The sequence below is a fragment of the Vanacampus margaritifer genome, chromosome 4 (genome assembly GCF_051991255.1).
Source record: "Vanacampus margaritifer isolate UIUO_Vmar chromosome 4, RoL_Vmar_1.0, whole genome shotgun sequence".
Classification (NCBI taxonomy): domain Eukaryota; kingdom Metazoa; phylum Chordata; class Actinopteri; order Syngnathiformes; family Syngnathidae; genus Vanacampus; species Vanacampus margaritifer.
This window is the reverse complement of record NC_135435.1, coordinates 12,802,963-12,819,892: the sequence shown is the minus strand read 5'-3', so window position 1 is coordinate 12,819,892 and position 16,930 is coordinate 12,802,963. Positions and strand designations below refer to the sequence as shown.

General features: G+C 39.3%; 1 protein-coding gene across 2 annotated transcripts in view; it reads left to right on the top strand.

Moving 5' to 3' along the window:
• The window catches only part of pde8a (phosphodiesterase 8A), a 69,672-nt gene that overhangs the window by 15,665 nt on the left and 37,077 nt on the right, over window positions 1-16,930 (top strand). The window contains exon 1 of one of the 2 annotated variants that reach the window (XM_077563577.1): window positions 2,034-2,216. The exons of the other annotated variant lie outside the window; for it this stretch is intronic. Within the exon in view, the coding sequence (XP_077419703.1) occupies window positions 2,202-2,216 (15 nt within the window). The 5' untranslated portion in view covers window positions 2,034-2,201. Of the gene's footprint in view, window positions 1-2,033; window positions 2,217-16,930 lie in introns of those variants that run through there. 2 annotated transcript variants of the gene reach the window in all.

Below are 16,930 nucleotides of genomic sequence, written 5' to 3'. Positions count from 1 at the left end.
CTTGTTTGGACACAAGCTAAGATCAGAGGTAGCAAAATTACGCAGACTCCGTACTTTAGGTAGAAGTACAGATACTTGTGTTGTGTATAGAAAAGCGGTAAAAGTAGGAGCAGCTCTTATTAATAAATTGGACTTGGGTGCAATGATTGGATCCGATATGTCATCATTTCAAGCGTAGAAGAAGTAACGGGCGTCATCTTTCAGCCGTAGTAATCCTGACCGTAGGAGAGTTGGCAATCGGATGATGTCATGGTGTAGTGAGAGTGTCCGTGTGGGGACTGGGAGGGAAGGAGGGGAGGCGGGTCGGGGATGTGGACGCCTCACACAAACACCGGACCTTGGTGAGGGAGACTGCGGTTCATTTCCTGTTTGAAACTCCCAGGCAAGACAGTGTTGTAAACGCTGTCATTGTTCCCGAACTTTTGCATAAGGCTTGATTTTGAAGTTCTATATTCTATTCATTTTTGGATGGCTCATTAGTGCCATAAGATAATGAGGTTTTTTTTGTCTTTGACTTTGAGTTGACACAAATCAGAGTTGCAGAATCACATGATGGTCACATCCAGGCTTTGCAATGAGCTGCAATTTGCACACGACCCGGCATACCATACGTATGTGATACCACATCTCAATCATTGGCTGCCATAAGAGGGCGGATGATGTTCAGTGGAAACTATGCGTGTACAGGTGTTCTGACAACATATAGCATGCTTAAAGGAATGAATATTAAAACAATCCTTAATGCTACATATATGATGAAGCACCCTAAAAGCTAATATCAGCCGATTTAATCAGTCAGGCCCAAATCATTTTTGTGTTTTTTGTACTGGATATGTGAAATAAATATTCAATCGAAGTATTGAATGGAGCTGACTTTTGTGTGGTAATATTTCACTTGGAGAATTATATAGTAATATAATAGTAATATATCTATTTAAAAAAGCATTTATATTCAGTCTACAGTTGACCGTCGCTAGTGAAATAGTAAAAACCCACGTCAAATTGAGGTGAAATGAAATGCATGGAGACAAAAACAATACTTCCTAAAATGCTGTTCAACATTAAATATAATCTATAATGTCTTATTTTGTGAAGTTGATCAATGACATCATCGATCGATCGGGCAATTTAAGATGCTACAGCGTTCACTAATTATGCATAAATGCTAAATACTATCCGATCCCGATCCAGCCAGTTCGATCAGTGTAAAGTCCACTTGTAAAACAACGTACACCGATACTTCCATGAAAACTGGTTGTTTTGGTCAGGATTATGCCTAAAATGCATTTCCGCCAACAATCTTTAAATTGCATTTTAGGAGCTAAGCTAGACTTTTGTAAATTCCTGGTTCACGCAAATTATTCCCATGAAAAGTTTCCAGCTCCCCCCCCCCCCCCCCAATTTACCACACTTTGACAATCACAAAGTGTGGTAGGTGAGAATCAGTGAATTAAATGGTCAAACATGAGGTACAGTTGAGTTGCATTTAAATTTTAAGCAAAACACATTTGCATTTATTCTTCTACTACTGTTTGTTTACAAACATTTATTCAACTCAAACTTTTATTTAACTTGCTAAATATTTTTGATTAAATGTTAATTTAATGTTGGTCATGATGTGGTAACGCATTTGTTTTTGGAGGTACTTGGTGTAAAAAGTTCAAGAACCGCTGCTATAATGGATACATTACAGATGTGTAATTTATCTCAATGTGCATTGGCAGAACTTTCCTTCGTGACTTGTTTTAACACAGTATGTGTCTGCGTGCGCGTCCCTGGGTGCGAGTATGTCAAGTGGAGTCTGTGTGCCAAGATTCGAGCCGGCACCGCGGCTCATGTCACTCACTGATCCCGCATGCAACGGTGACATCAGTGCCCCTGTTTTAGCAGGTGAACCCGAGGGAGGGAGTGCAGAGATTATATAATGCTTTTTCTCGCAAAGCCCTCCTCTGATATTGTCAAAAACCAAACCAAGTTGGAGAGGTGGAGCCACGCAAAGTTGCGCATAGAGCGTGGCTGGCGGGACCAAAGTGGGCGTATTGTTAATGCTAATCCTCTCCCCGGGCTGCAGTGCCAAGGGTGGTAATAAAGACAGCCGGTTATGGCTCTGGCAACGTAATCAAAGTTATTGAAGAATTCTCTTTTTTGGAAGCTTGCAGTCTTGATGACATGCCGGGCAGGAGGAGGAGGAGCCTGCTGCAATGGAAAGGTTCCTGGTAAGATTAAAGTAAACTCTTGTGCCACTGGGTCGGCCAGTGTCCCACTTAGACTTTGACAGGCTTCTTTACCTTGTCCGTTTGCTTTATTGACCTTTGACCTTACCTAGAATGCGACGAAGAAGAACGTTGAGTGGCGGGCGCCCGTGCAAGAGTGGTCGCGTTTTGCATATCGCAGCTAGCGGTGGAGAAGAATCAATTTAGCATGTATTGCTAATTAACGCAGTGGCTTTTAAGAGGAAACCCTGGAAAGTTGTTTCCATCAAAATGCGATGTGTTGAGAAGAGAAAGAAAAGGAATGTGAAGCTGTCCTTAAAATTGGACTCTGGTGATGCTGGAGGCAGATATAGGAGCGGGAGGTTTTAGTAAGGGGCTGCTCCCGAGCCCTGCATGGCTTAGGATTGTCCAGGTCTTACGGGGATTTCACAGTAATCTGGATAAGGACAGAAATATCTTGAAGGTGAACATTGGAGAAAGTGCTCTGCCTCGTGTGCATCTGTCTCCTGTTCAGCTAACGACACAGAATCTGCTGGTGGATCCTCGTATTTGCTTTCAAGAGCGCAGTGAAAAGTAGCCACCATTTTGTGTGGAGTTTTCGTTAAAAAATATGGAATGAGCGTAATCCTTCATAACAAATAAATGGACGAAAAGCAGTTCACTATTTGACAGTGTAGGCTATGACTTAATCTACCGCCCACACTGCTCTTCTCAGAAATAGTATTTAATGTTGGCCCGTTCAATTTATCGTATTGGTGGATGTTCTAAACAGAAACTACACCATTTGGAAAAGGGGTTCCCCAAGGAGCAGACCAAAAAAAAAAGTACAGGACATACAGTATGTTGAGAAATATTCAAGTTGTACTGTTGTACGCTAACGTGAAGGCATTTTTGCACCAGGTTTTGTTTAGACGATATCACACCAAAACCCTTTGTACAAAAGATAGTTTTTTTCCTTCTTTTGAGAGAGCTCAGTATTGTTCATTGGGTAATCTTACCGATTCAACATGTCATCATCATTGCTCTCTTTTGTGTGTGTGCGCGCGTGAATATGTGCGTGCGTGTGAGTTTGTGCGCAATCATTCACCTGAAACCTTTTAAAAATCCCATACCCTTCACCTAAACCGAAGACTTCAGAATCCCGCTAGAGTCTGGTTGGTGGCCCGGTGGGTGGTGTCTGGTCGGTGCTGGATTTCACTTTCCTTTCTTTTCTTTGGTCCTTCCTCGGGTCTCTTGACGGCCTCACGACTGGCTGGAAGTGTTCGGTTTAGGTGAACGGTATGGGATTTTTTAATAGGTTTTCGGTGAATTAATGAATACACACTCACACGCACGCACATGCACATGCACATACATATACTCACCCACATACAAAATAAAAAAAAAAAATTAAAAAAGAGAGAGGAATGATGATGACCTGTCCGAATGAACAATACTGAGCTCTCCAGAAAAAAAGAAGAAAAAATAAAAAAAATAAAAAGAATCCCGCTAGAGTCATGAAGTTGTCAGGAGACCCGAGGAAGGATCAAAGAAAAGTTAAATCCAGCACTAGACCAGACACACCGACTACTACCCACAGGGTTACAAACCAGAAACATCTAAATTCCAACAAATTAGGGAGACCTCAAGAGACCCAAGGAAAGACTGATGAAAGGAAGGAAGGAAGGAAGGAAGGATAGATGAAGCAGAGTGAGATCCACAGACATCAGCCTTCACCGATTCAGCGACCAGAGGAAGAAGCAGATTGTGTTTGAATTTCGTTAGATGCTGGTCGTTTTTCTTTTCCAGTTTCTCCATCTCTTCGCTCACCATCATCTGATTTTTTTTCAAAATTTCTGGTGTGTTGTACCCGGGGTGAAGTGGCCATTCTAACCAGGTTTAGCATTTTGAGTCATTTTGGGAAAATCTTTTCAAGTTGGTACTTTGAAGGGAATTCTGAGATTTGTTTCTAAATAAATGACACTAAATGGATATTTGCTGAAAAGGTGAAAATACTGACAACCATGTTTTACTGAGCTGTGTAGCTCTAGTGGTCATCTGTTTTTACCCACTTCAGTTCAGGGGGGTTTAGCTACAACGCTATACGTGAGTGCCTTGATTAGCATTAGTGGCTATCCAATGCAATTGACATTTACTTAGGTATTAGCATGTACAGCATTTAGTGAGATATCCAGCATGCCACACCCTGAAAATTGATTTTCCAAATTTACACAACAGCTCGGTGGTACTATTTAAACTCCCTAGTGAGAAGGTGACGCCGCGGATGAGCTCACCAGTTGAGAGGAACCCCAAAAGTGGAGCTAGCTGGTGGCTCAGTGGGATTTATTACAACTTAGGCTTTCAGTGACGGACTTGTAGTGATGTGTGAGCAAGAAAGATGCAAAACATTCTAACATTCATTCATTCCCACAGGATTTAAGGGTGGATTTTTAATCCTTAAGGTGTTTTTTTATTTTTATTTACATTTTGAATTTGGCAGGTTTTTAAAAGGAAGTCATGTTTATTTTCACTTTTAAAAAGACTTTTAAAGCTTTAATTTAGCTTTGTCTTCGTGGTGGGTCATGTGTTTGCCTAATGAAAACTGCTGGACGATTTATTTTGGGCTTTCCAAATTATATGAATTACATTACTGAGAATTTTTTTCCGCAGAAATTGCATTACAGAGATTTGAACAATGTAAGCACTGAAGGGCAGTTTTGTGGCATTTATGCATTGGTTTGTCTCAGATGGTCTGCAGTTGTGTGTGTGTGACCCTGTTAATGCTTGATTAGTTTTTTGAAAGCACCCCAAAATTCCTCCTCACTTGTACTGGACTGCTGCAAGCATGCAGGCTTTTGTGTTCCCGTCTTCCATGTTTATGGAGTGTCGCTGGCTCTTCTCATGTCCCTATCGGCTCGTGTGAGAACTGAGCCCCTCGCCACCTCCCGTCACTCGGCCACTATGCCGGGGCCTCAGCCGCTCACATATACACTGGCGCCACTCTGGGCACAGGGTATGCAGGCTGGCTTATAGGCAGTGTCACAAGCCCAGAGTGGACTTTAATGTCACGTACAATGTATACAAGAGGCAGTCACACTGCTTAGATTACAACACAAACACTGTGTGTATGCTCAGGCTAACCGCATGCAGGTGCTTGATATATATTTTTTTGTTTATACGTTTGATCAACAGTCTGTAATCTAAATTGCTGGAATTTTTAGAGTTGTTAACTTTCCGCGTGTGTGTTTGCGTGTGGGTATCCAGATATTCTGCACATGTGTATGTGTGTGCACATGTATGTAGCGATAACAAAAAGCGATTTGTAAGTGCATCGAACTGAACCAAATTGAATCGCTCCACTTATATTATATATATATATATATATATATATATATATAGCACACACATATTTAGCACGCTAAAGCTAAGTTAGCTACTGAGAGGCTTTAACAAACACCAAGCGTCCATCTGCAATGAATGTCCGTGCGGAAACAAAAAATATTGGTTCCGGCGACTTCCAGGTGTCCCGCATATGCTTTTTAAAAGTATTTGGACGTAAATTTTGACTTTAACGGTGAAATCCGACTTGCGCGGAAATTCGGGCTACGTCGCCAAGCGTAGGAACGGAACTCGAATCGTAACACGAGGACTTCCTGTAAAGTTAAATATTTTGAGATACGTGTTGAAATGGTCTTTTATTGAAACGATGACAGGGTCATTCATTTATATTAGAGATGGGTGAGTACCAATACCAGGTGTCAGTATCGGGCTGATGAAGGTATCGATTGTGGCCGACTGGCTGTATTATGATCAGGAAATAGAAATGAGAAGAATAGAAAATTGTGATTAATTTCATGCAATTTTAAGTGAAAATGCTTTATTGGAATATGTAATTCTTTAAAATTATCATTGTTCTTTTTGGAAATTTTAAGTATCAAAAGTACTAGTAGTATCGGTACTTAGCATTGATATTGGTGACTACTCAAGAGTAATTATACTGGTATCGGTGTGAAAAAAAGTGGTATCAAACAACCCTAAAATGGATGTTAACAAGAAACTAATTTAATCATATTTATTTGAGCTCAGTCGTACCCTATTGAACCAAATCATAATCCCACTGAATCAAAGTGAATCGAATAGTTCCACTTTAAAATGAAATCTCCTCGAATCGTATTACACCACATTTATCGATATGTATCACATTGTCTTTTAGCTTTACTTTAAAGCATGTAGTTGTGTTTATTGCTTAAACACAGCCTGTGCTACTTTTAACGTAACCATCCGCTGTCAAGCTACAAGATCATCTGCGGTCAAAATTAACTCATTCACTGCCATTGATGGCTAATAGACGTCAAAAATTAATTTGAGCTATTTCTATGAGTTTAAATTTTTTTCCCACTTTTGTTAACAAGAGTATGAAAACCTAGAATTGTTTGTAATTGTACATTTAGAATAGATATCAAATGTGTTATTAATTGTGAGTTAACTAGTGAAGTCATGAGATTAATTACGATTAAAAAATGTAATCGCCTGACGCCCCTAATTTTTAACAATCTTTTTTTTTTCTCGCCTGAATTGAATAGGTAGCTCACAATTAATCACAAATTTATATCTGTTCTGTTTTTTTTCTTGGTTTTCATACTCTTCTTAACAAAAGTGGAACAAATGTTAAACTAATAAATGGTTAAAATGATTTTTTGACGTCTATATCCATCAATGGCAGTGAATGAGTTAATAGCATGATTAATCTGCGTTAATACATTAATCAAAGAGTTAACGCTTGAACTTTGACAGCACTAATAAATACATAAACCAATGGTATGTGAACTTTTGAGCACAACTGTAAATGTACAAAAGCTAAACAATGATTAATGACACAAAAATGCATCATCACCAAATTTCACGTGCACATCTCTTATGTTAATTTGAACCTCTGAAAATACCAAAATAATTGCCACAGCCATTTTTCTCACCATACAGTGCGGTCACAAGTTTACATGCCTTTAGGGTATGTAAACATTCAAACACAACAGTATTATATATATATATAATATTTCATTAAAATTTATCAGAGGTACGTGTTATGAAATCAACTCACTCAATAATTTAGATCATGTTTACTGCACTGACTGCAGATTAGAACAAATACATTTCTTTTGTTACTTTTAGCTGCGGTAAATGGGCAAAAATATCTCTCCACCACCACAAACTACAACCACAATAAATTTCAAAGTCCAGAAATTGACCGGAGATTTTCCAACCCTTTGCAACCCTAGTAATCAGACGTTTCTGTGGCGTGAAGCGATTGACAAAGAGATGACCTTGCCAGTTTTCTGCAAGCTTGTATTTTAAATCCTCAGACGTCATTCAAGGTCATTCAGGAGTGAATTCCAAGCCAAGTTCAGTCCTCAGTGTGACATGAGTGTGTTTATATTCATGTACTGTATGCTTGAACTGAGCCGCTATCTGGTGAGGGCAGAGAGATGTCACCAAACACAGAATAAAGGTCACAGCCGGCTCTGCCCAAAATACACCCAATGTGTATGTAAACATGTCTGCACACTTAAGCGTGACTGCTTAGAAGTTGCCATACTGGGAATTGAAGGAAATGTCAGTGGAAACCAGTTGTTGTTGTTGTTTTTTTAAATACATAAACTCCCATCCAAAAGTTTGGACTTTTCATGTTTTCCGTTAAACACTGTAAAAAATGTTTGGGGGTTAGCACTTTTTCTTTTTTTAACCACATTATAACAAGAAGCTCTACAGTATTTCTTTATAATGTTATCTTCATTGAAAACACAGAAATGCCTTTATTTTGTAACAAAATCTCTAATTAACATCAAACATTTAAACATTAAAAATCTACACATCCATATTAATTTGTCAGGTTTTTATGATGCAAACAAAAAAAGTGCTTTTCATACACTCGACAAAATAATAACGCACCACTTTTGTTTTTGCTCATATTTTTTATGAGATGAACTTCTTCCACAATATCACCCTTTCTCTCAAATATTGTGCACAATCCAGTCTAAATCTGTGATATTGAGCATTTCTCCTTTGCCGAGATAATCCATTCCACGTCACAGGCGTGCCATATCAAGATGCTGATTAGATACCATGATTAGTGCACAGGTGTGCCTTAAGCTAAGCACAATAAAAGGCCATATTTTTGTTGAGTATATATGGAAACTCATGGAAAACTGTTCCCATGCCATCGTTGTATTGTGAGAATATTCAGAACAATCCATTAATTGATCATTTTCGATATCGATAGATTTTTCACTTTATAAATCAAGTCTGACTTTAGGGTTGCACGCTTTCAGTGCAGTAACAACAGAGCTCGACTGCAAGAGATGCCGTATAATTAAGAGCAAGAAGAAGAGACACAGAAGGTCCCCAATTAATACTGTAGTAGTTGTTGTTCTCATTTTTCCCCACATAGCAGAGATTGTTATTACAGATTATACAGATTGTTGAGATTATTATGGTCGTACCCTCTATGGTAATTTTATGTTGGCATTAAACTGGTGTCTTCCACCGTTTTGCTGTTTAATTATACAGTATTTAATTCTCTTGTGTTTTACGTGTCAGTTTTCAAGTACACTTCAATTGGAAGCATGCACAATTTTCTTTAGTTTGCTTTAAAGTAGCACTAAGGAACTTTTCAACCTTAAAATATTTTCATAACTCTTCTGATGAAACATTGACTTAAAACTCGTTGAGTAGTACTTTTGCAACTTTTGAGGAGGATGGTAGGAACACTGCCACACAAAAAACTACAAATGTGCTGAATGCTTTATGACATACGTCATTTGCCCCCTTTCCCCATTCGTTACAAAGACGGAAGTCAATTTGAATGTCGATGCATGATTACTGCTTTCCTGGCAGAAGCTGCAAAACAACTGAAATGTTTTGTCTGAGGAGACAAAAAAGAAAAAGGTAAGCTATCCGGGTGAAAGGACAGTCAAGGATCAACATTGGCCCCTAAAAAACAACGCAATGCGCTTGTCCTCATGGGAAATGTGGTCTTCCTCCAGGCATAAAAATACCGCTTTTAACTGAAAGTTTCTTAGTGTTGCAGTGACTATCTCGGTCTCAGGTACAAAAATGTTAAAAAGTGAGTTTAAAAAAAAAAGTGTGGGGTCAGTCAAACAATTGATTTATTTAGAACACAGCTTTTATGGGTCAAACCCGGGCTCATTTTTGGACTGTAACAAGCCATTTCAGTGGGTTTGTTGAGTTGCTGTTGTTGTTGAGAGGTAGACATAGAAACACAGAGCAAAAAAAAAAAAACCCAAACAAAATTCTCAAGGACCAACTGAGCTACAGGGGCCTCGTTTCCCTTAGCCAGGCTTGTGACTCAGCATAAATCTTCTGATAGGGGGTCACCATGTAAACGACACACAGACCATTGCTACCGTCAAACTGAATATGCCAAAGGCAACTTTGTGTTATATGCAAATCTGCTAAGAGCAACTGTAAACTTGACTTGTCTGTTTATATTAAAAACAAAATTACACATTTTTCATTCTGTAACATCCGTGCAGCATTTTTTGAAGAATGGAGTATGCAAATTTTATGATGTGGCTGGTCAAGGCTTTACCCCGCCTCTCAACTGGGCTGGGCTCCAAGTCGCCCATGACCCTGAACAAGATAAGAGGGAGAAAGTGAATGCATGGAACATAGCCAATAGAAGAGACAAGCACCTCTTTGCTATTTGCAAACGGGATGCTTTGCTCTTAAGGACTTTAGTAAGATTGTGCTTGTTGAGAAGGTTTGTATCGAGTGTTTTAATTATTTAACAACAAAGTACCTCGTGCATTGCTAAGAGGCATAAACAAATAAGGTGAAAAACCACTAACAATATTATCTACATCACAGAGATTGTCGTCTGTGTGATTTTGTTTATTGATTGATAACTAATCAACTCAGTGAGTGGGTGTTTAACCACGTATATTTTGTATTTACTTTATTACTTTTATTACTAACCCTAACCCTAACCCTAACCCTAACCCATTGGTTCAAAACCTCTTGTGGCCGTTTTTCGGGCAGGAACTGTCAGAAAGACTGGGGGGGAACGAAAGTTTTGTTCCGACTCGTTTGTTTCCTGTGTGTCTCCTTATGAGATAACACTTGTTCATTTCATTACTTCCGGCAGCGGCATTTCGGTGTGCATTACTGGGTAGAAGTAAGTACGTAACTTCGCAGTGTTTAATTGCCTCGTTTACGTTTGCCGTGCTCTTAATTGCCTCGTTAACGTCATAGAGCTGCAGTGCTAAAAGTAAAACGGCGCCATTACGGCCCTCGCAGATGCAAATTATAGCTCTTATACATACTACATTATATTTGTAATGTGGCTTTTTCATTTCCCTTTGGGTTTTATGTATACTAATTCCTATACAGAGCAGCCTTCCAAATTAAAAGCATGGATTTCAAAACAAGATATAATTAAACGTCACACACTAAACAGCTTGAGGAATTCTTATTACCTTATCATAACATAGATATTCTTAATATAGATATTTTTTCCTAGCCACTGGATTATTTGTTTCATCTTATTAATGGATTTTTGGAAATTTTATTGTGTGCTCTATGAAAAATGACTTTTATGAGCAAATTGAAAAAAATATAATTGCCAATAATTTCATTCAATTTTAAAGACATTTGCTGTAGTTGGGATATATGTGTCATTTATTTTATTTTTTTATCTGTCATTGTTTTTTGGAGGAAATGCTGTGTATCATAAGTACTAATGGTATTGGCACTTGGTATCAATATTGTGAGTACTGAAGATTTGAGTATCGGTCTAAAAAAAATGGTATCGAACATCCCTACTTTAAACATTTGACTACGCATTTAAAAGTGGTCAATATTCACTACTTTTTGCATTACTGTGTTTGATCCATGAAAATTTCCAAGGGTGCCCACCCCTATGCCTTTCTGTGCCTCTTCCAGTCACTACATTGTACGTATATCTCTGTTGCACACTCCAAACTCAGTGGCCACTTCCCCCTGAGAACATCCTGTTGGAAGCTTCATAACGGCGAGGTACTGTTGATCCTTTGTTAGGTGTCGTCATGGTCTCATGATGTCAAAATGTGAGCAGCATGATGAAGAGAACTGTTAGCTCATGGATCAACACTTATTGCAAGTTTCGCTGCTTGTTGGAGAACAGGAAGTAGTGCAAAAGGTACTGAAACATTGAGCAGTTTTCAAAAGTTTAAAGGTCAAATTGGGTTCACCTCTAAAGCTTCTAGTACACTTTAGGTTCATCCTGAAATTTCACCTAATAGATCAATATCCCTAATCTTTTGTGAGTAGTGTATCTTAGCGTTATAACGATAATTTGCAATTTTAAATGAGTTGTATTCAAAGAACTACAAGTACTGAATTAAATGAGGTATTGGTGTGCATATGATGGACTTGTGATTGAGTTTTCTTGGCCATTCCCATGGATGCTTTCAGAGCAAACATAAGTGGCTGCACATGAAAGAGAATAATTCTGTTTGAGCCAACATGCGCACACACACACACACACACACACACGCACACACACACACACACACGCACACACACACACACACACACACACACACGCGCGCAGGGGCTGTGTGCGGGTAGCTCAGCATGTGGCGAGGCTGATGTGTCGTACTGTGCCATTTTGATTTCTTTTATTGTCTGCGCATGGTGTGAGCGAGCAGTCTGTCTTTCTGGTACATGATGTACGGCCCGCACCTGTGCCCAGGACTGTTCTCCTTAATTACACCTAATAAGGAACATTGATTCATCCGTATTGGATTCACACTTGTCATCATTCTTGACACGTTGTTGCAGTGCCATTGTATTGTCACTGATATGGGCCATTGTCGGCCGTCTCTCGGGGTCCCCCTAAGCTCTGAGCCCATTACATGGGTTGCTTGCCCCGTTACAGGTCTATGTGAAAAGATGGCCACCTACTAATGGGTGGGTGCAGAGTTGCCGCTCCTTACATGTAAGATCATGCATTGTGCGTAGGGCCCCGTCTGCCGTGAGGGGCCCCGTCTGCCGTGGGGGGCATTTTGCAGACATCCGTTCGGCTCGGGCAACCTTTGCACGTCATTCTCCAATACGCTGCTGACATGTTGTCCGAATGTCCGTCCGCCACCACGGCTTTACCAAAGCATTTATTTAATACCCTTGATATCCAGCTAAGACAATTCAGCGTCCTAAAAGAACAACTAAGGTGCACTAGTAGCAGGACAGTCTTTTACTAGTAATGTTTTTCCACTACTGCAGGACATTTCTGCACACTAGTTGGACAACTACATCTTACTAGTAAGGCAAAACTGTGCACTAGTTGACATCTATATGCTAATAAGGGAACCACTAGACAACTTTTAAAATTGTATAATGTCTCTAGTTGTCTTACTAGTGAGGACAAAGTCGATCAACCTTAAATTGGATATCATCTAAATGCCAGAATGGCTTTAAGAAAAGCATTTTAATTTGATTTGATCATCATTTATTTCATTCATTTGTAAAAGAAAAATGACAATATAAGATGAAACCGTATTCTTCGATGTTGAATGAAAAAGAGCAGAAAGAAGGCAAGTCTTATTTTTACATTTGATTACAAAATAATGTATTTTAAAAACAACATAAACGACAACAAAAACAAAATAAAATTGTGACACCTGGTCCTACAAACAGTTACATGACTTTTGTTCTCAATTTATATATCGGTTGCTGACATTCGCAAAAAACAAGAAAAAAAGAAATGACGATGACATAACAATCAACGTCATTCATATTTATTTAAAAGAAAGACCAATATATTCCAATATAGCATTCTTCATTGATGTCAATTTTCTGTTCTTCTAAATTCTAACATTTTTTTCCTGATCATAAAACAGCCACAAGACGGTTCCTGATATTGGTATCAGCCTCTGTCGCGACTATCTATACCCTGAAATATGATCAAATGCAAAAAGATTCAGGACCAAACTGATGGAGCGTTGTGTTTCCGTAAAATGAATCAGCCTATGGAACAATCTAAATAGAGGAGTCCAAGTCAAACATTACATTTAAGTCCAGCTTGTTAAATTATCTGTATTTTTTTCTGCTCTTGGAAAGGTTCTTGGTATCGGTGGCTATTTGTATTGGTATCGGTCTGAAAAAAAGTGGTATTGAATATCCCTAGTTACTGGTAAGGCAAAACCAGTAGTTGGCACAATGCTGCTACTTTTAGGGTCCACGAGGCTACTAGACACATGCCTGCTAGATAAGACTTGTGGCATAATAAAACATTGTGTTGGTCAGTCCACAGAGCAGCAACATACGTTTTCCCGCACGAGCAGGGCGGGCATCCCAAGATTCCCTTCATCCTGGTCCCAGCTCTGGGTTGGAGGAAGTTGTTTACTCATTCTATCTCTCACTGCTGACGTCGGCGCACTGAACAATGTCATCCAATTTCCTGTTTTTCTCTTTAGTGGAAAGCCACTCTCCCAGAATGTATGGCACAGCGTGGATGTGTGCGTCTATGAGGGCAAGTCGAGACTGACATGAGGAGGACAGGGATGAGGAAGAGGAGAAATATGAGGAGATCCATAGGACCGGATACAAAAAGAGTAGGAAATAGGGTCAGAGGGATCTCTGCTATGTAAATACAGTGAGAAGCAGCGGGAGATGATTGTGAGGAAATCTCGATGGTGATTGGAGCAACTTGGCAGCTCAGATGACATCACCAGAGGAAGAGAGAGGACAGCCCACATTTGTGTATGCAGTCCTTTTGTGTGTGTGTGTGTGTGTGTGTGTTGGGAGCTAAAATTAGAGTTAATAATGAAGATGCCACTTGAGTGGAAAAAACAAAACATGCACTTTGAGATATTTATTCAACGAGGCAGCCAAACACACAAAATGAAGCATAGACAATTATTTGACCAATCTGAGATGATGTCACTAAGCAGGCCACGCCTCTTAAAGGCACATATTAACACATGATTACTACAGTGTGTGATTTTATCTTAATTAGGCTTTATAAAACCAGTTATTTTGTTTACATTCCCTCTTTTTTCAGTTTTTATTACTCTTATTATTTATTTTTTTATTACTCTTATTATTTATTTTTATTTAAATTATTTCATTAAAAAAATTCTGCTGCGGGGGTATTGAAACAGATTAATGGCATCTCAATTATTTCTGTGGAAAAATATCAAGGCAAGCCAGCATTATTTATGTAGCACAATTCATACACAAAGTAACTCAATGTGCTTCACATAATTAAAGGTAAAGCATTTACAAACAAAATAATTTAAGATGTTTAAAAGCAAAGCAAAGAAATCAAAAGTACCTCACTCAAGTTACTAAAAGAACATTGAATTTGACCCGTGCTGTGCAGATTCAAGGTCGGTTCTTATCCTGGAAGCTTACTGTTATACTGTCAAGTTTTATGCCTTCAGCCTTGAGTTACTCCAAAAAAGAATCTAACTTTCTAACAGGGCAGCACAGTGTTCTCGTAGTTAGCGTGTCTGGCTCACAGTTCATAAATTCTGGGTTGGAATCTGTGCTTACGTGGGTTTTCACCAGCTACTCTGCATTCCAAAAACATGCGTGTTCGGGTCATTGAAGACTCTAAATTGACCCGTGGTGTGAATGTGAGTGTAAATGGTTGTTTGTCTATATGTGCCTTGCCATTGGATGGCGACCAGTCCAGTGTGTACCCGCCTCTCAGCCAAAGTCAGCTGATACTCACCTGCAATTCTTCTTCTCCTCCTTCTTCTTCTCCTTCCTCTCTCCTCCTCCTCCTCCTTCTTCTTCTACTACTACTACTCCTCCTCTTTCTTCTTCTTCCTTCTTTTTCTTCTCCTTCCTCTCCTCCTCCTTCTCATCCTTCTTCTTCCTCTTCTTCCTGTGTGTTTAGGAAAATAATGTAAATAAGAGCGGCAAATAAATGTATTTTTTCAAAATCAAATCAAAATCTTCTTGTTTCTCTTATTTTTCTTCTTCTCATTCTCTTTCTTCTTCTCCTTCCTCTCCTCCTCCGTCTTCTTCGCCTTCTTCTACCCCTTCTCATCCTCCTTCTTCTTCTTCTTCTTCTTCTTGTTCCTCTATGCAAAAAGTTGATAAAGTCCAGACTCTTTATTGATTTTAGTTTTTACAAGAGAGCAGGAGATTTGGATAGTTTTTGTGAGATGTGGACTGTTAACGGGGCACTGTGCGACGTGAATGAGGAGGCGCTATGTTTTAGTGATGTTTTGATGTAAAAGCTTTTTGATTTTTTTTATCTATTTATTTAATTGCTCTTGCCGAGCTGTGTGTTAGGAAAATAATGTAAATAAGAGCGGCAAATAAATGTATTTTTTCAAAATCAATTAATCAAAATCTTCAGTATTAGCATTATGTGCATTATTAAGATAGAGCAAGTATTTTGAGGTTTTTTTAATTGTTTTTTTTTAGTTCTCAAAATGGATGAGATACAAATGACTCCACGTACTATTTTTTCGAAAAAAGAGCCCATGTTCGGTCAATTTTCTGCTTGGGTTTGCAAGCGCAGACCTCAGGTTTGAGCACTGTATGGCGGCCGTGAATTCAATTCAACTCAACTCACAATCGGCAAAAAGAGGCTTCAAACTATCTCTTCCTGTTAACGTTTAAAACAAAGCTTAGCGTTTCCCCTACATAAGTATATCATAAATAATGTTTCCAACTTCTCCCACTCGAGTTGTTCCTGCGCCATGCACGAGCAGACGTCACATGCTCCATGTTACTCGTACAGCGTGGCATGGCGCTCGCCATGTTTGGACTGCCTGCCCGCTGTCCTACATGCTCGCTCGCTCACTTCCTGCGCCTTGTTTGTCTCTGCTTGAGTGCCAGTGTGATGTTGACGGGATGCAAACGTTTGGCTGATTCATTGCACAGTGCTGCACTAGTACACACAGCATTTGTGTACACTGCATATATGTGCAGTGTGTGTGTCTGTCAGGGGGGATTTGTGGGGGCACACAGCAGCTGCAGTTGTAATGGTCATGTCAGTGTGTGTTAGAGAAGGAAGACTCATAGGGTGGAGAAGGCGTATTTGCACTCTGCTAGGCCTCAGCTAGCTCGAAGCCCTGTGGCCAAACTCCTTACGTCAAGGCCTTAACCTCAGCTAATTCCCCAACAATCGACATCAGGGGGGGAAAAAAACTGGATTCTGAGAGAGAGAGAGAGAGAGAGAGAGAGTTTGTCTTCCATCAGGGACATTTACCCAGCGGTTGCATGTGCAGGAGAGAATGTTCTGCTTCACATCTCCAGGAAAAATGAATGACTGGTTGGAATCTTTAGTCATAGTTCATAAAGCTGATGGCCGAGTTATTTGTTCTGACACGCATGGTCAATGTCATCGAAATCAAATGTGACAACAGGGAAAGTACAGCCTCTATTCTGACCTCTATAAGCACAACAAACAGCGTCAAGTGGTCTTGTCTGCATACAGGTTTTGGACTGTTAAAATGTGTGGGCAAATAATTGGCATGAGCCGATATTTGTTGGTTTGAAATTTCTCTTTTTGTAGAATTTTAGTTAATAAATGCTTTGTTGATATACCTTCGGCATCAAGTTTAATTGGTGAATCAATGTAAAATTGTATTATTGTATTAAATCTCATGACATTCTTCTTCAGGAGTTCATCAATGATAATGCTCACTTTAGATTGGGTGTCAGAGGTGTTTTATTATTATTGTGTTGTTTATAATTGAAATTGTAGCTTGCAGTGGTTA